This window comes from Podarcis erhardii (assembly GCF_964252035.2).
Source record: "Podarcis erhardii genome assembly, chromosome: 14".
Classification (NCBI taxonomy): domain Eukaryota; kingdom Metazoa; phylum Chordata; class Lepidosauria; order Squamata; family Lacertidae; genus Podarcis; species Podarcis erhardii.
In genome coordinates, this window is record NC_138503.1 from 19,998,792 (window position 1) to 20,024,059 (window position 25,268).

Genomic DNA, 25,268 nt, shown 5'->3' on the forward strand with positions numbered 1-25,268 from the left:
GTCCAAGGTCACCCAATAAGCTTCATGGCTGAGTAGGGATTTGAACCCTGGTTTCCCAGGTCCCAGTCCAGCACTCTAATGCAGAGGCAAATAACCAGTCACCCTCCAGATGTTGTAGACTCCAGCTACCATCAGCCTCAGCCAGCATGGCCAATGGTCAGGGATGAGAAGAGTGATGGTCATAGAATCATAGAATTGTAGAATTCAAAGGGACCATGACAGTCAAGCAGCTGTCCCATGCAGGGATCGAACCTGCAACCTTGGCATTATCAGCACCACGCTCTAACCGGCTGAGCTATCTAGCTGCTACCACATTTTGAGAGCTACATGTTTTCCATCTCTACTCTAGCCATTACACCATACTGTTTGCAGTTCTGAAGTCTAGCAAGGAGCTGGGCTTAATTTCTCATTTTTAAAATAAAATAAAATGGGAAAGTGCTTTTGAATGTACAAGAAGATCTATTCTCAACCTACAAGAGTCATCCCTTGTCCAAAAATCATATTGCTAGAAACAGCAGTCATTCCCTAGAAAATACATAGAATTGTAATCTTTTCCCCCTTTCTAGCCATTTCTTATGCATTTACAATGCCTTCATTAATCCGCATGTTGCCCTTCTGACATGTTTATCCTTTATTCCGCCGCATGTGTTCGACATCCCTCCCTCTTTTCTCTTTCTCTTTTTCTCCCTTCCCTAGAAACAGGCATCGCTACAGTGGAACAAGTTGTACATTCCATTCTCTTTCTTTTCTCTGTGTCTTTCATTAACGAAAAGACATTGATAAATTAAAGAGAATCCAGTGGAGGGCAACAAAGATGATTAAAGGATTGGAGGCCATGACCTGCAGAGGGAGATTAAGGAAACGTAATACGCGGGGCTTACAGAAAAGGCAACTGGAAGAGAGACTGATAACTGTGCATAAAATATGGGAGAGGAAATAATAGGCAATTTAGGACCGACCTCGGTACACTTCATTCAGCACCGAACACAATTCAGACAAGGGAATAATTTGTTGGAGGTAGATGGTTGGACACCATCTTTCGGGAAGGTTCAAAAGGATGCGAGATAAGCTCCCGTGGCTTGGGATCGGGGGCAAGAGGAGGAAGGTCTCTTATGGCAAACATGTTATCTGACAGGCACGGTCTTCAATATCTGACCCCTGTCTGCAAATCTCTTCAAATGTATGCTGAGTGGTGCTGGGGAAAGGGAAAAAGACAATTCCGGCCATGAAGAGCAAGTCTGACAATCGGTTAATCATGAACAGGAAGTGGTTACTATGGGCAGAATGAAAACCCAAGAACCAAGAACAGGATGGTCCGGTGCACTGGCCCTAAGTATTTGGACTTATTTGATTTCCAGTTATTTCTAACCCTTTTATTTTGTGGGGTGGGGGGAGAGCGTTGAGGCAAACTATAGGATGTCACCCACACGCAAAGCACGTTAATGGTAATCTAACCTGGATGCTGCCACAGGATGCACAACTGTGGGCAAGGAAGATCAGTGTGTGTTGCACCCAAATTGGACATTAAGAAGTACAGTATGTGAGACCACCATCCATCCACATCACTTTCTGGGATCTCCCCAGCAACATCTAGGAAATCTTTATCTAAGGAACCCACAGCAATGTACATAGAGTTCATAGAATCATAGAGTTGGAAAGGACCCCCGGGGTCCCCATCTAGTCCACCTCCGCAGTGTAAGTGTAAGAATCTCAGCTAAAACATCCATGACAGATGCCCATACAACCTCTGCTTAAAGTCCTTTGAGGAAGGAGAGTCCCCAACCTCCTGAGGGAGACTGTTCCACTGTTGAACAGCTCTTCCTGTCAGAAGGTTTTTCTTGATGTTTAGTCAGCATCTCCTTTCTTGTTGCCTTGTTTTTGCCATGCTAAGTGATTGCTGCTTAAGGTCATCCAAAGAGCAACATGGCATTCTGAACTTAGTTCTCTTTGGTCCCAATGCTGCAGCATATTATTGTTATTATTGTTATTATACAAAACGTAGCTTGCAGCGACTTACAAAAAAAAATAGTACATGCATTGAACATAAAACTAAAACAGAATAGAAGCTAAAAGTGCATTCATATTGATAAGGAGGCAGGCCTAAAGCATCCCACCCACTGAAAGAAGCCACAGATAATAAAAGGTCAAAGGCCTGGCGGAAAGGAAATGGGAAAGAGAATGGTGTATGCTACCTTAATCTCTGCGCAGTGCAAGATTACAGGGGTTCCAGGCACTTACCCAGGGTTACGTTTCCTTGGAATGAGGGACAGCAGAGATTGTGGTCTCTTTATGGTATATGGTATATTTATCATCATCATCATCATCATCATCATTATTATCATTAGATGATAATAATACCCTGCCCATCTGACTGGGTTTCCCCAGCCACTCTGGATGGCTCCCAACAGAACATCAGTAGTAATAATAATAAAGCTATAAAATATGAAGCATTAAAAACTTCCCTAAACAGGGCTGCCTTCAGATGCCTTCTAAGAGTCAGATAGTTGTTTATTTCCTTGACATCTGATGGCAGGGCGTTCCACAGGACGGGCGCCACTATCGAGAAGGCCCTCTGCCTGGTTCCCTGTAGCTTCACTTCTTGCAGGGAGGGAACCGCCAGAAGGCCCTCGGAGCTGAATTATTGACACATATATGCAACCTGAGCCTACAGTGGAGAGGCTCACAGCATTAACATGCCAAGAAGGTCTGGTTTCTCCCATGGCCACAGCCTTGGATCCCAGAAGAGATCAGGCATGGCTCTCTGTCTCAGTTGTCCAGCCTGCTTCCAGCTGACACACACAGCTCTGGCTTTGTCGTTCTAACTAGCAGGGAGACCCACCCATTTATCCTCTGGCACAGAACCACTTTCTTTGATACCCTAACAACCCATACTTAGGGGGCCATTACCAAGAAACTTGTCTGGCTATTACAGCAATTGGATCATGGTTGGATTCAGGAATTAGAAGCGACTCTGGGACTCAGACATACAGCCTCCCCCCCCCCCCAAGAAACCCACTCCACCCCACAACAATAGGTAATGAACGATGATGCCAGGTGTGCCTCCCTGGAGATAGCATTCCATAAGTGGGGAGCCACTACTGAGAAGCCTTGTTTATTGTGTTGCTGTTCTTCGCACCTCCCTCAGAGTGGGCACACAGAGAAGGACCTCAGATTATTAACACATGGTATCAGTGGGTTCATGTGGGGAGAGGCAGAAAGCCAGTGAAATCATTGGTGTAGCCACTATGTGACTCTAGCCACTAGGCAAGACTTCTCCAATTTGGTACCCTCCAGATGTTTTGGACCGTAGCCCCAATCATTCCTGACCATTGGCCATGCTGGCTGGGACTGATGGGAGTTATAAACATTTGTAGGGCACTAGTACTGGGAAGGCTGCTCTCTATGATGCCATGCTGGTGTGAGAGTGTGCCTGATGAGCTTGACCTTTTCGCACATTCTTTGGCTGTGACCTTAGATCAGGCACACTTAGGTTGCAGCCCATGAAATCCAACCCACCAGCCATGTAGTGCAGACCATCAGTGTATTGATAAACCTCTGCTTCTGTAGGACTGCATGGGCTTGTCATTCACATGACTTGCTATAATGGCTGGATGGCTGTCTAAGGCTCAGGTCACAACGGATTTTATTTACTTATTTAAAATAAGCAAATGTTTCTTAATTTCCCTTTGATCAATTTTTCCCCAGGATCGTGTACTAAACTAATTCATAACAACACATCAATACGATTTAGAAACTCAACAAAAAGATAGAACATAGCAAAATGCAAGAAAGGCAAAAGCAAATAAAAACATGAAAAACTAAAATGCAGAATAGAGCAAACTAAATCCCCCACAAACCCAAAAAATGCTACAATGCCTGGGCAAATGGGAAGGTCATCACCGGGTGCCAAAAATGCTTGCAATGTTGGTATCAGACACACCTCCTTGGGGAGGGCATTCCATAATCATTGCAGAAAAGCTCCTTATCTAGGATTGAATTAAGCAACATACCCTTCGGTGATAAGCGGAAGGGTCTCTCGGCAATTGAGAATAACCTTTTAATGGATTCAGATTTGCGGTTCCCAGGGCAGGAACCCAAAGCAAACTTGAGTTCCAGGTGATTTCACTGAAATGTTCCTGTGAGCATCCATGCTGAGTTTCCCCTGGAGAATGCAGCAATTTATCATTTTCTCGGGTATAGGCTGTGGAGAATTCCATCTGAAGGTTGACATTGACATGACAGGTCTAAAGCTCACTGCAGGCTGCCAAGTTAGTTAAAACCCACCAGACCTCTCTGCATGGCTCTGGCTAGGTATGTTTGTCGGTATGTATGTGCCTGTAATTGCACACATTTTGCATTTTTACTAAGCACAAGTGATGGGATGCATGAATACATTCTGGGCTCAGGCTTGACGCCTGGCTCTTTGCTTTCATTGCTTGGATGTTGGTGTTGTTGTTGTTTTTTTAAGTCTTTTAAAACAAAGGGAGAGAAGCACCATCTGGCTCTCGCCTAAGTGGGATGCAAAGCGCTTTGCAAAGGTGAACTGCTTAATTTCCCGCAACACGTCTGTGTACAACAAACAGACATTTATGTAACAAAAGCAGCAGCAACATCAGCCTTCTTCTCCCCATAAGTCTCTCTGTGTTCTGCCTGAAGACAGATGCATCCTTTTCCTATTCAGATCACCTTGGAATGAGTTCAGCTGTTTATCCAGCTTTGACAAGGCAAGAGGGTTTTGTTTTATGGTTTGGAAAATCATTTTAAAAAAAGAAATACACACACACATACAGATTGGAGATAACATTTCGAGCAGTGGAAAACGTCAAAAGGAAACTATCATCCTGGCAACCGTCATATTTCAAAGTCACAGGCATGGGTGGATTGGATTCTTGATATGCCTTCCTTAGAGGCAGAGGTGCGTGAAACCAGCCCCTTTATTTCCACACAGATGTGCACCTTCTCTCCCTTTAGGAGAGTGCGTGATTAAGACATTTATCTGCAAATACTGATATGCAGTTTTTGCAGTGCAGTTCTTAATCACTGTATTTCACTACAGGGTGCATTGCATTGCATTCAGTGAGCTTGATTGTCTATCTCCTTGCACATTCAGCTTGCACCTCCCACCCCCCATTGGCAATAACCTCCAGTCTGCTCAGGATACTTATCTGCTATAGAGAATTTTCAGCTTTTGCCATCAGAAGCTAAAAAGCTCGGGAGTTTGTGGCATTCCTTAATGAGGGTTTTTCTTCCAAAACCATGAGATTGCTGCTAAATCCAAGGCAGCTGAAAACATCTGCCCCCAATCCAGATCCAGTTCACAGATGGCATTCTCCTCTTCATAAGAGCTGCCCTGGTAAATATCTCTGGGTGTATCTAGATTTGTTCCCTCTGCTGAAATGAATGGACATCTTGTGCACATATAAGAACATTTTTCATAAAGAGTATACAAAGATTATGCTCTTATTATTAAGAGCTAGCAAATAGGCAATGTCCCTATTTGCATCTGATGAATCTTGGAGGCTATGGCCAACACCCTATAAGTTTAAGCAGTTCAGATGTGACCCTCACATGGAATGAGATGGAGTGACTCCCAAAGGCTGCAGCTTTGGGGACATTTTAGTTTACAGAACAGGCGAGTAAGCAGTTACATGAAAAGGGGACTGAACAAATTCATGGAGGAGAAGGCTGCCAATGGCTACCAGCCATGATGGCTATGTTCTACCACCACTTTTGGAGGCAGCAATGCTTCTGAATACCAGTTGCTGGAAGCCACATGGGAAGAGAGTGAGGGTGTCACATAGGCCACTGTGAAATGCTGGACTAGATGGGTCATTGGCCTGATCCAAGCTCTTCTTATGAGATACTAGCCCTCTTTCTTCTTGGGCTGTGACTCAGTCCACGAATGCAGGCATACCCTCTTCTTTTGGTATGTGAAAATTGCTGCTAGAAATTCCGCTGCAGTATATTTAGCACATGGTTACTAGGCCACTCTTGGAAATCTAGCTGCAGCGTAACTGGATAAATCGATTCCTCACCTGCCCTTCAGGAGTTCTATCATTCCCTCCTATTTGATTGATGCTAATTAAATGAGCTTCTGGCCCTTTTCCCCTTGATTAAAACTGAAGAAATAATGACCTGTGAAATGCCGGCCATTTCCAGTTAAATAGAGTTGGTGGAAGAGCTGCTTGTGATCCCAACCCTGTCATTAGGGCACCTGTCAGTAGCCCAGTAGGTGTTTGGGATGAGAGGGAGTGCAAATTAGATGCCTCAGTATCTAATAAGCCATTTATTACTTGCCTCCCAGCAGAATCATTTTGTTCCTTCTTTCCCAAGTAATATGATGTTTAAGGCAGCTATTCGGCGTCAAACAATGCAAGCATCTCTGATGGAAGCTGGAAGCTGCCTTATAATGAGATGGACTGTTGGTTCATCTAGCTCAGTATTGTCTACACTGACTGGCAGAAGTTCTCCAGGGTTTCAGGCAGGGAATGTTTCTCAGCCCTACCTGGAAATGCTAGGGATTAAACCAAGGACCTTCTGCCTGGAACCCAAGTGTTCCACCATTGAGCTATGGACCTCTATATACCAGTTAAGAGAGGGGACTTCCAAAAGTAACACTAGGGTGATGCCTTTGGGGCATTTCATACAACTTGAGAAGCAATGGTGGCCACTCTGAAAATCCCAATGCAGATCTGTCCAACATGGGATGGGAGGAGAAAAATTCAGTTCATTTCAGTTCAGTTCACATTCAAAGGAAAAGCTACCCAATCTGTACTTGCTGAAGTCTGCACTTACTTGCAGTTCTCCAGCCAAGTGATATATATAAAAGTGCCTGCACTGGGATAAAATGTGCATAAAGATGCATATATATGTGGAAATAGTGTATAAAACTGCATTGTCTTAGGGGAAATTGCATGGAAAGTTTGCATGGAAAAATTGCATGGAAAAATGTGTATACTAAGAGAAATTCTTCACACAGTGCACAGTTAAACCATGAAACTTGCTTGCGCAGGAGTCAAGTGATGACCCCAAACTTAGATGGCTTTGAAAGCGGATTGGACAAATTGGTGAAGGATACCACTGCCTGTGGCTACTAGCCCTAGTGGCTATGTTCTGCCTCCATGGTTAGAGGCAGAAATGCTTCTCTATATGAGTTGATGGGAACCCCCAGAAGACTGCTCTTGTGCTCAAGTCCTGCTTGTGAAACATCACAAGCCCTGGGCATCTGGGAGGCCACTCTGAGAATAGGATGCTAGACAAAATGGGTCATTGGCCTAACCTAGCAGGGCTCTTACTATGTTCTTACTAAAATGCTGATGATGACACTTAAAAAAAAAAAAGTTAACTGATGTGGAAATGTAGAGATCTGAACTGGAGATATGAAAAACAAAGTGAAATTGACTGATGCCACCATCCCTGCTCCCAGTAGAAGCCCTTGCGTGCGAGGCTCCGTGCCCTGCAGTTCCCTCAGAAGTAAACACACAGACCCAAATATGTTGGGTTAATGGGATAAATTAGGCCACAACTTTATTGGTTATAGATGTGAGTGGTTTGGCTTAGGCAATTGGGTGAAGCAAGACTATATCCTGACTCCTACCTGTCTGAAGGAGTCCCGTAAGGGTCAACCACCGATGGGGGAACCCTATGATGTACATCAATTGAGCACCCCCAGGGTCACTGGTGGGTTGTGGCATGGACCTAGCTCACACCCAGGCTTCAGACAGGAACCACACCCCTGGATCCCTTTAACGGCATACCCTTAACATGGAGGGGCAGGCCAGAGGCAACAGCAGCCCCTCGCATGACAAGGCTTACCCAATGCCTAACCTTACAAAGTTGTGACAATTGCTACTAGGTAGGTGAAAACCAAATGGCTGGTGCCAATTTGCCAAGTGGAAAAATTCCTACCCGGCCCCGACAACCAGGTGACCGACATTAGTCATAGTAAGGCCATAGTCAAGCAACACAAGAAAAGGGGAGGGGGGCTGGGAGATCCGACAGAGGAGACAAATGGAGGCTGCCCTCCCCAGCTGCACTACGGTCTAAACACCATGTGGCCATGCCCCTGGCTAACCCAATTGGTCAGCCGGGGGGGGGCGTGATATGGCGGCTGGGAGTTCTAATGATGTGGGCAGCACTCCTCTGCCCACAGCTGGGTCACTGGGAGGTTCCTGGTCGCCGCCCGCAGCACAGCCCCCCCTCCGAAAAGGGGAGCTGTTCTGTAGTAGCTTTCGTAAGTTTCTAGTGAGTTTTTATTTCTCTCTCTGGCTGTTCTCTCTTCTCCCTCATTTACACCTAACAGAAAAAAGCCCCACAGTTAATGACTCCCACCCTCCTTTCCTTTTTGAAACTTGAAGAGCCCTTCATAGCAAAGCATTGTGAGTGCAGAGGAATTAATGGGACAATTAGGCTGTGTTACATTGCATGGCATTATCTCAGAGTGGTAATTATCCTAATTTCTCTGTATGTCCCCCCCCCCCTTCCCTGCAGCACCTGATCCTCAGACTCCCTTTCCCCACTTCATCCTTTCCCCTTCAGCTCTCCACCTGTGTGGTTGATACTTTCGGATGTGCTTGCTGTTCATTTTATTATCGGTAATGAGAGTAATGCTGACAAAGGAACTCCTGTCAGGTCGATGGGAAGCTCTTGGTTGGGAGTGCCAATGAATTGGAGCTTGCGGGTGGCGGGGAATAAGCATGGCTCACAGAAGCAAAAGTTGTGATGCCGAGAGCTGCTTAGGCCAAGGATGGCCTTGTGGGAGCCTTGTAAGGCCACTTTATTTAGTTATGCTTTCAATTTGTGTTTTCATCCTCTCTTTTTTATAACACTTATCCAGCAACAAGGACAGGGCGCTATGGGGAAAAATAGGTGATAGGGGCTAAAGAAGTAGCAGTATGAAAGGAAAGCTAATATAGTCATATTGACTAATTATAACAATAATACGTTATTTGTACCCTTCCCATCTGACTGGGCTGCCCCAGCCACTCTGGGTGGCTTCCAACATATATAAAAATATAATAAAACATTAAAAAGCAGCCCTAAACAAAGTTGCCTTCAGATGTCTTCTAAAGGTTATATAGTTACTCTTCTCCTGATGGGAGGGTGTTCCACGGGGGGGGGGGGGGGGACGGGACGGGACACTACTGAGAAGGCCATCTGCCCCAGCCACCCTGGGCAGCTTCCAATGGATAATAAAACATCAAACATCAAAAACTTCCTTCTACAGGGCTGCCTTCAGATGTTTTCTAAAAGTTGTATCATTCTTTATCTCCTTGACATCTGATGGGAGGGTGTTCCACAGGGCAGGTGCCACTACCAAAAAGGCCCTCTGCCTGGTTCCCTGTAACTTCAGTTCTTGCAGTGAGGGAACCGCCAGAAGGCCCTCAGAGCTGGACCACAGAGCTGAGTGATGGTGGTGGAGATGCTTTTTCATAGACCACTGGCTTCCAAATGATGGGTTGGATCTTACTGCCAGATCCATGACCTGATCAAAAATGGTTCACAATAGCACCACCACCACTATCATACTATATTGGGGGTATAGATTTGTATAATGGCATTATGAAAACTGTTGAGACAGGCAGGAAGGCAGGTGGGGAAGGGGGTGTAGAGAGAGAATATAAGGTCACTCGCATTCATGTATCATTGCAAAGGTGGATCAAACCTAGCCAAGCATCTTGTTGATCACAGAGAAACTCCAAAAGCATTTTAAAAGTATGGTTTTTGTGGTGCATTTTGGGATAAGTGGGGGCAAACACACACATCTTAGCTTGTTGAGTGTGTTGGGAACTCTTTAATTGTGACAAACCTGAAGGCTTTTCTTCATATGAAGGGGCATTCTGCAAGACATAGAGAAGAAGAGCGGCACAAATTTACATATAAATATCCTCCTTAACTTTTGTAATTACGAAATTTGCATGGAAAGAGCTGTCTTTTTGGAGGGGAACGGGAATTCTCCTGGCTAGTATGTGGTCAGAATATTTGCTCTTGGAATTTTCATTTCAAAGAGGGAAAAAGAACATAAAATAAAATATGCTATGAATTGAAAACTGCACGATCCTATGCACGTCTGCACAGAAGTCATATTGAAGCCAGTGGGACTGACTTCCAGATAAGTGTGTAAAAGACTGTAGCTGTTGTTACTTTCTCTGTCTTAATTGCTAAGATCAAGATCAGAGGATTAAACCAGAGGATGTTCAGTAAAGCTCAGAGCAGGGCTGGCCCAAGATATTTTGGCATCTGAGGCATCCCCCTGCCAGGGAAGAAGGGGTGAGTGAAGATCTGCAATGGGATAATAAAGACCTACATCAGGAACAAGGGTGGGAGGAGACCAGTAGTGCCTCCTATTCACCAAGATGCTACTGTATTGGGGGTGGGGGGACTGCTGAGGCACCAGCAGTTCCATCCTCCAAGGAGTGCACCACAGCTGTGGATGATACATTTCTTGGAGGCCAGATCTGCTGCCTTTGTGGTTCCTGCCACTTGAGGCAGTCTCTTCACCTTGCTTCATAGGTGGGCCAACCTTGGTTCAGAGGAAGACCTAGGAGGCAGGACTGAGGAATATTCAGGATCAGCGAATAAGACAATAATTCAGGCTAGATACACATCCAAACTTGGATAGACCTTGTTACTTGAGGAAAGTGCCACTAAGAAAGAAGGTTCTCTTCCCTATCTAGGAAAAGCCAATGGCCAGCCTGGTTGGTCTCGAAGGTTCTTTGGTGAGAAACTGTGGTGACAGGGCTTGCCACATGGGATAGTTGTCAGCAGTTCCTGACAAAAGCCATGGAGAAGTTTCTGCATTGCTTTGCTTTGGATACCGAGTGAAGGGGCCAAGAAACCCATCATTCACAGATGACATTTGGAGAGACGTGAGCATTTCTCCCTCCCACCCACCAGTTTTCATGCAGTCATTGCTAAAATAAAAAAGCTTTTTAGAGCTTTGGATTGGCTTGCAAAATGAAGCTCGTTATTTCTGTTTCACAGAGGGAGGGGACCGAGTCAGTTCAACGGTCCCGTCAGCCACACACTCTTTCAGGATACTGATTCAATTCCCTCTCCAACTTTCTCATTTTCTCCTGTTCTATCACACAACATTCCAGGGCCATAACTCATTGGCAGAGCATCTATCTTGCATTCAGAAGTCACAAGTTCAATCCCCAGCATTTCCAGGTAAGACTGGGATGGAGCCCTGGTCTGAAACCCTGGAGAGCAACTGACAGCCAGTGTAAGCAACACTGAGCTACATGGACCAAAGATGTGATTCAGTATAAGGCAGCTCCCAATGTTCCTATGCTCAGTCTATAGCTGATTCTTTGGTTGGGAGGTTTGCCCCTTTAGGGTCGTTTAAAAACAACAACAACAAACTACTGCCAACCTTGAATTTGCTGATATCTCCTTCTTGTTTCTCTGAGACTCCAATACTTAGGGCTGTGTTCACTATTAGAGGGAGTAATGGTGACTAGAGAGTTTATCCCTGGTTCCTTTTATGTGCATCATCTAAAGCTCAAAGACCAATCCTTTATGTGCCCACACCCCATATTGTGCTGATAAGCGTCAATGGATATGCTGGTATAATGATAACCTTGTTCTTCTTAAACTCCCATTCATCCCCGTGAGTCTTGCATGGTGGATGTCTGGCAGTAGCCTTTAATCAAATAATTGTTGTGATTAGGCTCTCACACAGCGAATGTTAACACTGGTGGGCAATGGTGCACAAAATTGCATATGCATTGGAACAGGAGTTTTTGGAAGGGCAGCTCCTTGAATGTCTAAGGGAACAACAACAACAAAAGAATTTTCCTTCCTCATTCAAGAACATAAAAAGCAGCCCCTTTGAATGCACAACATCTAGATGTGAATAGTTTGCAATGAGCTGGGCAAACAAATTGACCATGAGACCTCTGGGATGTGCTAATGAGGCCCATTTGCTCATGTTTCTCCACCATTGTACCATCGTCTGTATCTGTCAGCATTTTGGACTTTAGCAGAAACCTAGATGAGTAAACTATATTGGAATGCTATTACACTAAGATCCAGCTTGCAGGCTTCCCAGTGGCATCCGGTTGCCCAATGTGAGAACAGGATGCTGGCCTAGAAGGGCCATTGGTGCAATCCAGCAGGCTCTTCTTATGCTCTTATATGGAGGGTGTGTGCTCAGGCCTCTGAGTACATTCCAGGGACATAGGTCAGCAGGGTTGATTTGGCCCTTGTGGTTGAAAACTGCCATGAAGTCTCTGCATTGGCCAGGCCTGGTACAAATACTCGAAGCCTAACCTTCTGCCTTTCTTGGTCAACACTAGATATTTTCAGCCACTGGCCTGAGGCACCCTGAGCTGAAGACCCTCCAGGTTTAGATTCAGATATGGCAGTCTCCTTATGTGGATAGCATCATTATACAGTTTAGTCCCTAGGGGGCACTGGACATTAGTTGTATCTAGATGGAGTTAGAAATGTGCTGTTGCTGCTCTGATCTTGATCAAGAGATAGAATAACATTCTTGTTCAGCTTCCTGAGATGGGCCACAGGAGTTTGCCAGTCCTTTGCCAGCACCTTTAGGGATTTAGGGCTTTGCGAGCAGTGTACTCACACTGGATGCTGACGTAAGGGGATGCCGCCTCAAAGCCCAGTAAGTGAGGTGCTCGGCTTTGGAAAGGAAGTGTGAGGCTCTGACAGGGTCCCAGAGTCTTCCCTTCTCCTTCCCAAAGCCTAGTTAGCACTTTACCGGCTTTGGGGAGGATGTGGGTGGAGTATAGGACACTGCCAGAGCCTCATGCCTCTTTCCTGAAGCCAAGTGCCTCCTTGCCCACAAATTTGGGGGCAAATTTTGGCCTCACACAAGATGCAATAGAATCCTAAGAGTAGGAATGTCATCTAGTCCAACCCCCTGCAATGCAGGAATCTCAGCTAAAGCATCCATGACAGATAGCCGTCCAACCTCTACTTAAAAACCTCCAGTGAAGGAGAGATTGCAACCTCTCAAGGGAGTCTGTTCCACTGTCAAACAGCTCTTACTGTCAGAAAGTTCTTCCTGATGTTTAGTCGGAATCTCCTTTCTGGCACCTTGAAGCCTTTGATTCAAGTCCAGTCCTGAGAGGAGGCCTACAAAGGGGCTACTTGTTGCTGGGAGCAACGTGAGACATGGTGGAAGATGGCCTGTGAAGCAACGGAGCTGAACTACATAAAGCCATCCTTGCAGTGGACCAGATCCAATAAGTAGCTTAGGTCCTAACCGAATTATTCCATCAAAAACAGGTTGCTCCAAATCCCTTCTAATTCTTCCCAGCAATAATTTAAGCTTTGCAACGTTTTGCTAGAATCTCACAGCAGCCAGGAAAAAAAATATTTCTCCTCTTTCTCTTCCCCTGACCATACAAGGGAAATGGATGAGATCATTGGGTTTTGTATAGTCTGAAGCAATGGCAGTTTCTTCATATTTACTCAAAGAGGGTTGTAAATCAACAATGGAGTGCCGTCTCTCTAAGTTATTTGCGGAGGGACGGGGGAGAGAGACATCAGTCTTTCATCCCAGCACGTTAGATGAGATTAGCACTGTTCTTTATTATATTTGTGTCCCCCCCTTCTGAATCTTGATTGCTTTTTTTGCTTAGAGTTTGTTTGTGCATAATGCCCCATTGTTGGCTGTGGGATTCTCATATCAGACAAATTGTAACTTCTGAATCCAGGGGAGTTTTCAAAAAATACAGCAATAATATTATTTCCCTCCCTCTCAACTAGAGCCTCCAACCATCACTGATCTCTACATATAAGCCTTGCCAACTTGGTGCCCTCCAGAAGCTTTGGCTGACAACTCCCATCATCTCCAGCCAGGATGCTATGCTTGCTGTGAATGATGGGAATTGTAGTCCAAAACTTATGGAAGACTCCAGGTTGGTGAAGACTGCATTGTATCGATATACGGATGCAGCAGCCACTATTCCCTGCTTGTGAGCATCCCCTAGCACCAGTGCTTGGCATCCTTGGGCAGCTGCTTGGGGACCCACAACTAGGGCTGGGCAGTATCTGGGTTTCAACATTGTGATGGAGCTATGTAGAAGCATTGGCTAGCTTCATGGTTTTTCCTGCATCCTGATTTTTTTCTGGCCCCTGCAGAGTTAACAGGGGCTGAAGGAATTGAGAGAGGCATTGGGTGGTGTTATAAGAATTTAATGTCTCAAATATATAAATTAAATGTACAAGGCAAACACGTGCATAAATACGTCTCTGAAACAGTATAGGAAAACAGTCCTGAAACCATTTTGACTCTCCCAAACTGACCAAATGTTTCTCTGCAGGGAGAGAGGAAATGAAAAAAAAAAAACCTCCCCATTCTCTCTGTGCTCACAAATCCTGCCTTAAGGGCACATTTAAGGTGTGAATAGGGTGAGCCTGTGACCTGTAACCTGGATTCAGGAATTAAGTAGTTATAATAACAAAAGAGTGGCCCAAACCCAGATAATGCAATCAGGTAACTTTCCAGACAGGAGATAAACAACACACTCAGTATTCTGTTTTGGACAGTTCCCTGTGATGTATGTATGTATGATGTATTGGGGTGGTCTAGAGTTTGAGGGCGGGCAATTTAAAAAGTCTATATAAGGGTGGGCACACCTTTGTTCTGGGTCCTCCTCCTTTCTCCTGCGTGTGGGGTGAGCACCCTGCTGCAACAGCTTTAATAAAGATCAGGCTTACTAGCTGCTTTGCTTCTCAATATTCTCTGGTCGGCTCTGTTATTTTCTCCGACAGATGGAGAACCTGCAAAGGACCCTATAAGGGCTCTTGTGTACCCTATAAGGGGAAAAGGGCAGATTTTGTTTCCAACAGTAGCTTCATGGCTTTTCCCATATTGTGATTTTTGCATAGCACATACACATACACATACACACACCATGATTCGCAATATATTGCCAGGTCAAAAATTATGAAACCGATACCACCATAGGCAACAACCTATCGAAAAGCCTGAAATATGCATTAAGCTGTTGGAATGTTGCAGCCGGTGAAAAGACGTATGATGCAGTTAAAGACACACCCTTTCCCTTCTTGTCCCCTACTTCATTCCTTCACATATCCCCCACCCCCACCGTCCTCCCTCCCTGCTTTCCTTCTCTGTTTCCCCCCAACCCTCCTTTCCCTTTGTCTCCAACCATTCGCTGTCAGGAAGTGCCGCATCCGAAGGGCTATTTCAGGACAACGTGGCAGCAGCAGAGACTAGCAGCAATGGCAGCTACAACAGTGAGTGGATCTCGACTCCAGTGGGGGGGCAGTTGCTTGACTGAGAACCTGGTCACTGGGGCGGGGCAGGATAACCATGCTATAGATCACCCATGCTGTAGATTAGGTGCTTGGGCAGACTGCAGTCTCTTGTCTAGAGGTCCCTCTGCAATCTGCTAATTTGCTCCTATTAAAAAATAAATACCGGTATATGTCAGCAACATTCACAATATACATTTAATGTATGTGATGCCACGTTAAGCAGTCATGGCTTCCCCCAAAGAATTCTGGGAGCTGTAGGTTGTTAAGAGTGCTGAGAGTTGATAGGAGAGCCCCTATTCCCCTCCTACAGCTACAGTTCTCAGAGTGGTCCAACAATCAATCCCTCTTTTCACAGAAAGCTGGGGATCATAGTGTGTTAAATCTAGGTGCTTTAAATGTATGGTGTGAATGAATATGGCCTCCATTTCCTGTCCTATGTCTCGTTACTCAAACTAAAGGGCTCCAGCCAGTGATCTAGATGCTGATATTTCGAAGCTATTCCTCATCTTGGTGGCTCCCCTTCACAGGAGCCAACTCCTAGGGGCCAAGGGGGCTTTGCCCCCCATAAAATATTTGAGGGGGGCAGGCCTCCTCCTCCTTGATGAGCATTGCCATTCAAATGGTGTGTCATGTGATCAATTATGCAGTGCAGGGCTTACCTTCCCCCCAATATTTTATTCAATTCCCCCCCCACACTCCCCTCGGTGCCCCTTTGCCACCGCCTTCCTAATTCCTTGGAACCCCATCCTTTTACAATGCTCCCTTCTTCATGCTGGGCTGCTGCCTTCTCGAGACCCCCAGCTCCTGGTTATCCAGCTCCCCCAACCCCCAACCCCGCTGCTTCTGCTCCTTCCTTCCTCTGTGCATCAACCTGACCTGCCTTTTCTCTGAGATGAGAGCCGCTCAATCGTTCTGTGCCTTGGGGTGGGGAATTATCCCCCCTCCCAAAAGAGGACAAAAGATCTGCATAAAATTTGCATGTTCCGATTCCTATGTATAGATGCAAATTTAGAAGCTATTACTATAATTTAAATAGAAGTGCCATAGATATCAGCATAATGAGAAGACTGTCATCAGGGGACCTGTTGCATCCGCTGTCTCACTGTTGACAGGCATCTTCAAGACTTCCTCTGCTCTCCTTTCTTAAGATGCTTTAGCTTTAAGCCAGGCTTTGGACTGAGCAGCCCTTCACCCAGAGGACTCTTTCAAGCAGAGGAGTGTTCTCTCTGTAACGTAGCACACCTGGTCACCCTATTATATGGCCCACCTTTCTCTCACATTGACTCAGCTCCTCTAATTGCTGCTGGGAGTTTCATCTCTTGGATGAAGGACCACATAGCTCAGTGGCTGATCACATGCTTAGCATGCAGTAAGCCCCAGCTCCAGTCTTCAACATCTCCTATTGCCGATATTATTATTGCGCAGTTTGAAGCAACTGGATGAATGAGAACTGACTTTTGGAATGAATCATTGCCCACACCCATGAAAATGTTCCTTTTTTTACCAAGCCTTTGGTTGATTTGATTGACATCCTATGTTCTTTTTAAAAATGTGGTGGGTTTTTTTTTTGGGGGGGGAGTTATTGGGTTGTTGTTTTTATTTTTGATCTTGTATGTTGTGGTTTTATATGTTGATTTTATTCTGTGAAACTCCCTGAGACTTCTTCTGGGTATAGGGTAGTATCAACATCATCATCAAACTTTTACTTGTAGAACTCTTCAAAACAAAACATAAACATAAAACTATACATCCAAAAATATCCATACAATATCTTGTGTTGTCCAAAAAGCCAGAGTTCCATATAACAACAGCTACTGCAGTATGAAAGGAGCATTAGAAGATGAGACAGAAATACTAGCATTATAATCAGGAAAACTAATGCAATACTCCTCACGTGTGAATCTGCCTAGCTCAGTTGGTTAGTTAGAGCATGGTGCTGATAACACCAGGGTTGCAGGTTCAATTCCCATATGGAACAGCTACATATTCCTGCACTGCAGGGAGTTGGACTAGATCAGGGTAGGCAACCTAAGGTCCAGGGGCTGCATGCAGCCCAATTGCCTTCTCAATCCGGCCCGTGGACGGTCCAGGAATCAATGTGTTTTTAGATGAGTAGAATGTGTCCTTTTATTTAAATTGCATTTCTGGGATATTTGTGGTGCATAGGAATTCATTCATCCCCCCCCCCAATATAGTCTGGCCCACCACATGGTCTGAGGGACGATGGGCCGGCCCACGGCTGAAAAACGTTGCTGACCCCTGGACTAGATGATCCTTAGAGTCCCTTCCAACTCTACAATTATATGATATATGAATGCATCTTCAGTGTTGCCCTTTCAGAATTCAACAGGGAGGAGGATGGGAATAAAACTACAGCTGATTGGCTCTGGCTGCCATTGGCTCTGGCTCCACCTATCGTTAGTCTCCCTACCAATCCTGAAGGGCACCAGCCACTGCTGTTCCTACCCAAATCAGTCATGATCCTGCAATTCAATTCATTGTCTTTTCCAACCCAGCAAATGTACCACCTCCTGTTGCAAAAACACAGTGAACTTTCTCCTGGTATAAGGTCTGCTCATTTATTAATGCTCCATGCTTTATATATATATATATATATATATATATATATATATATATATATAAAGACTGATCTCCCTACTCTCTCTTACATTGTAATCTCATTCTAGTAGCTGTCCTTTTTCACCAAACAGCCACCACCTTCTTCTCCTTCTTCACTTTCTTTCATTTTTTTTTATTAAAAAACCTGATTTCCCACCCACAGTCTATAAAATATGCTGATTAAAAAATTCCCTTAGTACATCTTGTATCATTTAATAATATAGCAATTAAATAATGTTAACACACTGGGATGATAGCAATTAAAGGAGTGAAGCTGCTACGGGGGAGGATGAGAAAGAATTCTCCATGCAAGCTTTATCTAGAGGGTGAATCACGGAAACCACGCAGTCATGATCTCAAAAGCAGACATCCCAAGCTTTTGAAAGCCCACCCTTACTTGGAAGCAAATGTCACTTCACATATGAGTAAGACACACAGTGTACATAAGAATCATCAACTGGGGCACCCTACAGGGTGGTCCTAATGCAGCTTCCAAGCTCTTCTTATCTACCCCCAGCTTAGACACCCATTCCAGGGACAATCCTCCTTCCATTCAGAAGCGGTCTTCCCCTGAGTCAGACCACTGGTCCACCTGGCTCAGTATTATCTAAATTGACTGACAGCAGCTTTCCATTGACTCAGGCAGAGGGCACTCCCAGAGTCCTGACCCTACCAGGAGATACTGGGGTTCTAAACTTAAGACTTCCTACATCCAAAGCAGATGTACTACCTATGGCCCCTGCATAACTCTTTAAAGGTCAAGATCTCTGGCTTTCCTAGTTGCCACATGTCTCTTAAATATATATATATGCACTGCACTAGATGCATTGCACACCTAACATACGAACCTAGAAAGCTGCCTTCTTCTATCAAGCCATTGGCGCATTTAGTCCAGTGTGATAGTCGCCAGCTAGCTAGGGCTGTTTCCTAGTCCGGCTATCTAAGATCTCTTTCCTCCCCTTGCAACCAGAGATTGAATATGAAGCCTTTTGCTTGCAAATCATGTACTCAGTTGGATTTCCCTAGCATCATCTTTCTCTTATATGAGGTAAGGTGCAAGCAATGGATCATAATCAGAGATGGGTGAATATATCAATTTCAGTTTTTCCCTGTTTCTCGTTTTTCCAGCCTTCAGTTCTCTACATTTCCACACCAGTTTGCATTAAAGAAGAGAGAATAGACCAATGAAAATTAATCCACCTTCTTGTGCAAATTTCTCCTCATGTACACATTTTTGCAATGCAATTTTCTATGATAGAATGCATTTTTTTGTTTTATTTTCACTAATGTATGCCTTTAGTTACATGCATTTTTGTACACCTCACGTGGATGGAAAACTGCACTGCAATGTTCAGAGAGGTGCAAATTTCAAAGGATGACTGAGCTTCAGTTTCCATATTGTTTTGAAAAGTACAAGTGCGGCAAACTTGCCTTTAAAGGTGAAGTGAATTTCTCCTTCATCCCTGATGAGAGACCACTCCTTCCCAGAACACAACAGAGGCTTTGACAGAGTCCTTTGCTTAATGTACATCTCAGTTGCTCCCACATATGCAAAGAGTTTTTTTAAAAAAGAATAAAAGCGCAGAACACAAAACAAGCCTGCTGCATTGTAAAAAGAGCCTGGATCAGGCCAATGGCCCATGTAAACCAACTTCCTGCTCTCACAGTGGCCAACCAGAGGTCTGTGGGAAACCCACAAGTAGGACCCAAGCACAAGAGCACTTTGCCTACATTCAAATTCTCAGCAACTGGCATTCAGAAGCATAATGTTTCTGACAGTGGATATATGTAGTACATAGCTATTGTGACTCTGCTTTCCACTGTTTCTCAAAGCTCTGTTGGAATTTCCTCCTTATGTGTACTTGGGGCGGACACTTTTGTTTTTCTTAATTTTCAGCTTTTGTCAATTTATTATTTTGTTCCAAACCTAAATTCAGTTCAACCCCACAATCCTAAATTCAGCTTAGTTTCACATCAGGTATGCAACTGCAGGCTTCTTTAAGAAGTCTGCATGAAAATTTGCCCACATTTTTGTGTACATACCTCTTCATATCCAATTTTTTCAAGTGCTTTTATATGTTACGTTCTTTATTACACACATTTTCTGTGGACACTTTTCAATAATGTAGGAGGATACACATTTGCTGTTGTTACAGAAATGCTTCACAAAATGGGTGTATCTTAGGTGGCGCTATGGTCTAAACCAGGCATCCTCAAACTCGGCCCTCCAGATGATTTTAAGACTACAACTCCCATCATCCCTGACCACTGGTCTTGCTAGCTAGGGATCATGGGAGTTGTAGGCCAAAAACATCTGGAGGGCCAAGTTTGGCCACCAACTCTTGGGCTTGCCAATTGGAAGGTTGGCAGTTTGATGAGGTGAGCTCCCATTGCTCTGTCCCAGCTCCTGCCAACCTAGCAATTCAAAAGCATACCAGCATGAGCAGATAAGTAGGTACCACTGTGGCAGGGAGGTAAACAGTGTTTCCGTGTGCTCTGGCACTCATCACACTGTACCATGCTGCCTGCTTGTTTGTGGACTGTGCCTGAAAAGCAGGATGAGTGCCAAACCCCATATTCGCCTTTGACTGGACTTAACCATCCAGGGGTCATTTATTTTTTAGCTTTTTACATGTAAAGTCCCTTTAAAACACATGACTTTTTCCCAAGAATGCTGGGAACTGTAGTTTTTTTTAGGGATGCTATGAACTGTAGTTCTGTGAAGGGTAAGTGACAGTTCCCAATGTTCTTTGGGCTACATAACGTGCTTTAAATATGCATTAAATATGTTGTATGTACTGTTATCAGTATGCCTGTTATCATGTTAGGGTTGACTGAACCGCTAATCAATGGCAATTCTTCTCATTACCTGATTACTCAACATTTGCTTTCATGGTGTGGCTAACTGGGATGCTGTATCATTCAGTCATTAAATAATCATATCCACTTTTTTATTCTTCTTTTTAAGATGAGTTGTAAAATTATGCTTTATCAAACATCCATTACTTAGCTGTCCTGTAAATCGCTACCATCAACAAGACAGTAATTTTAAAGTCGGGAGAGCATCTTGACAGTTCTATTAGTGGATATTGACAATTCCACACACATATGCCCCATGAAAAACTCAGGTATCCTACGTTTGTATCAATACCAGATAAAGGCATCAGCGGCTCTCAAGCCATTCCCCAAATACCTTCCCCCATCAATTCCCAAAGGAACACATGAAATAACACAGCACAAAATAAGTCTTCTGGTATCTTAAAGACTAACAAATTTATTATGGCATAGGGTTTTGTAGACTCCAAATCATACACAGACAAAAAGCATTACGCCTTCCTTGATAAACAGTAATAAATTACCTCTGAGAATGTGCGTGTTCATATTTTAAACTCACTTAACCGACCATTATTTTCTCTGACTTTGCACCTTTGACCACTTACCGACTCTCAGTCTAACATACCTTCCATGGCTCTTGTGAAGATATAGAAAATAGTATAGAAATAGCTGCAAAAGGGGACTTACCATAGTGCTTGTGTTACAGATATCAAATTTTGGTTCCTTTAACCTGAGCAAATGTACAGTGGTACCTCAGGTTAAGTACTTAATTCGTTCCGGAGGTCTGTTCTTAACCTGAAACTGTTCTTAACCTGAAGCACCACTTAAGCTAATGGGGCATCCTGCTGCTGCCGTGCCGCCGGAGCCTAATTTCTGTTCTTATCCTGAAGCAAAGTTCTTAACCTGAAGCACTATTTCTGGGTTAGCAGAGTGTGTAACCTGAAGCATATGTAACCTGAAGCATATGTAACCCAAGGTACCACTGTACAGAGATTCCAGACAGTGGCGGAGGAAGAGGATTGTGGGGGGAGCATACTGCCCCTGGCAGCACATTCCTGGTGGGGTGCCATCGTGGTTGTCCCCACCTGCGCTGGGCGCCAAGCCCTGCAGACAGTGTGCTACGCCCCCAGACGACATGCCACACCCCTGTGGGTGGTGCACCACACCCCCAGGATGCCCGTCACACCCCTGTGGGTGGCACGCCATGCCCCTGGGACGTGCACCAGCTTCACCCCCACCTGCTCTCCGCCCCCTGGTGCCGGAGCATGAAGTTCCGCCGCTGATTCCACAGACAATAACATGTAATAGCAAATGCACTACAGGTAAAATAGAAGCTCTTTAGGACTCAGGGATTTTGACCCTGGTGTTGAAACAGCTCACCTGCCAATCATAGCCCTGACTTCGCTCACAGTGGTTTAGCACAAACACTGCAAAGCAGGAACAATAAGGCTGGCTCATCTGCCTGCATGTTTTGTTTATAATTTTTGTAACAGGAGGCTGTTTACTAAAAAAAAAAAAAAAAGAGCCTGGGCCCCCTTGCAGCCATGGACCCCAGTGCAAGCAAATTATTATAAATTTGGCTCAGGCTGGTATAGAGGTAACTGGGGTGTTATAGTCGTGGTGGTGAATGTACACTGAGCTGAGTTCAAAACTGGATTTTTATTTTATTTTTCAAATGAGACATGGTAGATATTTGGCCTGTTAACTTGGCACTCATACATATAAAAATGAGATGCATTTCTCGAGTAAGTGCCCGTTTGCATTCTGGAGTAGTGAATCCTGCCATCCTATGACAGCACCCAGCCTTGAAAAATGGACTATGAAGCGTTATTTTTAAATGTCAGAAGAGCCATATAATACCCGCCTGAATGCTTTGTAACAAATTATCAGATTTTATTGGACTATAATCTGAAAATCATTGTGGTGATTGCTTTATAAGCTATAACGGCTCCAGAGGGAGCAACATGAGTGGACTTAATGTGCATGAAAATATACGGATCATCCAAATAACGAAAGGGTAGAAATGCTTGACCCATGCAGAAGGCAATTGCTGGCATGAGAGCCAGTGTAGGGTTGGGGAGTGGCGTGTTGGACCTGGGTTCAAATTCTTGCTCACCCATGAAGTTGACATGATGGTCAGTGTATAATCTTCATAGGTTTGTGGTAATGAGAAAAAAGTGGAGAGGTTGGAATCTCTCCCCATCACCCTGAGATCCTTGGAGAAAAGCTAGTGAAGGTGGTTAGAGTAGTAATTAGGAATTCATAAATTGGCTTTTTTATCAAAAAAATATGGCTATATTAGAAAGGATCAAGATCAGGGCCAGATTGTAAGTGTCTGGTTAATCAATATCTGGGAGCAGGAACTATAGTAAAGAGTTCTTCCCTCTCTTTAGCTGCAGTTACTGGAACACACATCCTTTTTGTGCTGTGCTGTGTATAGTTGTCTGGCCTGGAGAAATTCCCAGGGGCCAGATAGAGAGGCCTGGGAGACTGCATTCATCTCCACAAGTAGCAGATGGTGTGGTGAGGTGACACCTCTCATCTGTTCTCCAGTTGCTTGCATTACTGCTGCTTACCAGGAGGTAGAGCCGGAGGAGCAAGGCAGTGATGAGGTCAGCATGGTGCAAACACACCAGCAAAGCTAGTATGGTGCTCCTGGTGTGTCAAGGGGCTGTCAAGTGAGCCCAGGGCACATAGGAGGCATGGAATGCAATTAGCTTTTTATTAACATAAAATAACAATGTGGAGTCCTCTGGTTCGTCTTAATCCAGCTGAGATGTTGATGAAACTGACCACTAGCCCCACCTTTCCCCCTCTAGCCTCTCACTCTGGATCCCTACCAAGCAGACGAAGGCTGCGTCGAAAGGGTAGGCTCCTCCTCTGGGTCTGTCTGGCCCGTTCCTCAGCAATGTGCAGGACTCTCCTAGAGCAATGTGTCAGATGGGGAGGAGAGCCCGCAGGACTGGGATTGTCCTGCTGCTGTGTAGCAGGGCCAAAGTCTGACTCCTATCTGTCTGAGTCTGTGCTCACACTGTGAATCTCAGCCTGTAACCCTGTCCAGGAAGACCCACCTTCTCCTGACCCCACTTGATCACTCTACCCCTCTGCTTCTAGCATCTCCCAGCTCGTCCCTTCTCCAGACTGCTCTTCCGTGTCCCACTACCACGATCCAAGATCTAAGTCGTCATCTTCTGTGTCCTCCCTGGGTGGCTCTTGGGCGGGTGGCTCCCACCACTGTTCCTCATCCAGCCAGTCCCTGACAATGTGTTTTCCCTGCTCCAACTTCCTCATTGTCTTGACCCCTCCCATCTCCCAGTAAGCACCGGTGATGGAGCCGACTGGAAGTCAGGTGAGCAGTGATATCCACCATGGTTTTAACTACTCTTTCCACATGTAACTTTGGACTCTATGTGCCTCTGAAGCACTCTGTTCTGGAATTTTTTAGCTCCCTCCAAATCTACTTATTTTTCAAGGAACATTCTAGGGCAAGGTATAAGGGATGTGTTCAGTTCAGGTGGTAGCACAGGAATCTGCTGTCTAGAAGCTGCTATTTATCTATCTAACCTGGCTAGAATGTGATAATGCCTCTTATTTGCCTGAATGAAGAGACATACAGAACCTTCTGGCTTTTGTATGGAAGAAATGTTGAAAAGCAAAAGTCCCATTCCATCATTATGATGTCAGGTAGCACCTTGAAAGGGACTCATGATCAGTGTCAATCAGCTGATCAATGCTGACACAAAGCTTATATTGCCAAGAAACAGCCAAGAGCTGATTCTACACTCCTGTTTCTTTTCAGTTGCATCTTTACTGCACCACAGCTGACATCACACTGAACATCAGGTGTGGGGCAGGTGGGCATAGCTTATGGGGAAAAAGCCTTGTGGGCTGAGTGAGGTCTACTGACTGGGCTGATTAAACCCACAGGTGGGAGGTTCCTCACCCCAGCTCTTAAGGAAAGGGACATCTTTGTTTTCTTTTCTACCCCCTCTCCCCTCAAGCCTGCACAAGGCTGCTTCAGCCCATCATCTGTGTTTCTTGGTTTCGTCATGATTGCAGCGGAGCCTGTTTGCTAACCGTCTGCAGATATGCTGTGCCCCTCAAAGGTTATTAAATGCCAAAGTCAGGAAGTGTCAAGCAGGTTAAGAGATTAATTGCCATGTTCATGGCTTGTGTTTCAGTTTCTGGAGGAGGCTGCAGTGGTGCGGGCAGAAACACCAAGATCATTTCCCTTGCAAGTATATGCCAGATTACCCTGTACTTACAAGGTCACAGGCTACCATATAATTAGAGTTCCGCAACGTGTTCACCTCCGACAGGCTTTTGAAATCTTGCATTACTACCTGGCGTCATGTTGGTAGAGAGGCAGAAATGTGCACATTTATTTGTTTGTTTTAAAACGCCCCTCATTTCCCATAGTAAATGTGGGTGAAAGTGTGAGGAGAGAGGAGAGAAAAAGAGAGAGGTGAGAGATAATGTAAAGATCAGATGGTGAGAGCCACAAATTGCAGCATGGCACGGAGATGGGGACCCTGAGCTGAGGGCCACAGTCCCTTATGAGC

General features: G+C 44.9%; 1 protein-coding gene across 2 annotated transcripts in view; it reads left to right on the forward strand.

Moving 5' to 3' along the window:
- Positions 1-25,268, forward strand: part of NTRK3 (neurotrophic receptor tyrosine kinase 3) — a 406,873-nt gene that overhangs the window by 358,260 nt on the left and 23,345 nt on the right. Inside the window, exon 16 of one of the 2 annotated variants that reach the window (XM_081838856.1) lies at positions 15,157-15,231. The exons of the other annotated variant lie outside the window; for it this stretch is intronic. Within the exon in view, the coding sequence (XP_081694982.1) occupies positions 15,157-15,231 (75 nt within the window). The remainder of the gene's footprint in view (positions 1-15,156; positions 15,232-25,268) is intronic. 2 annotated transcript variants of the gene reach the window in all.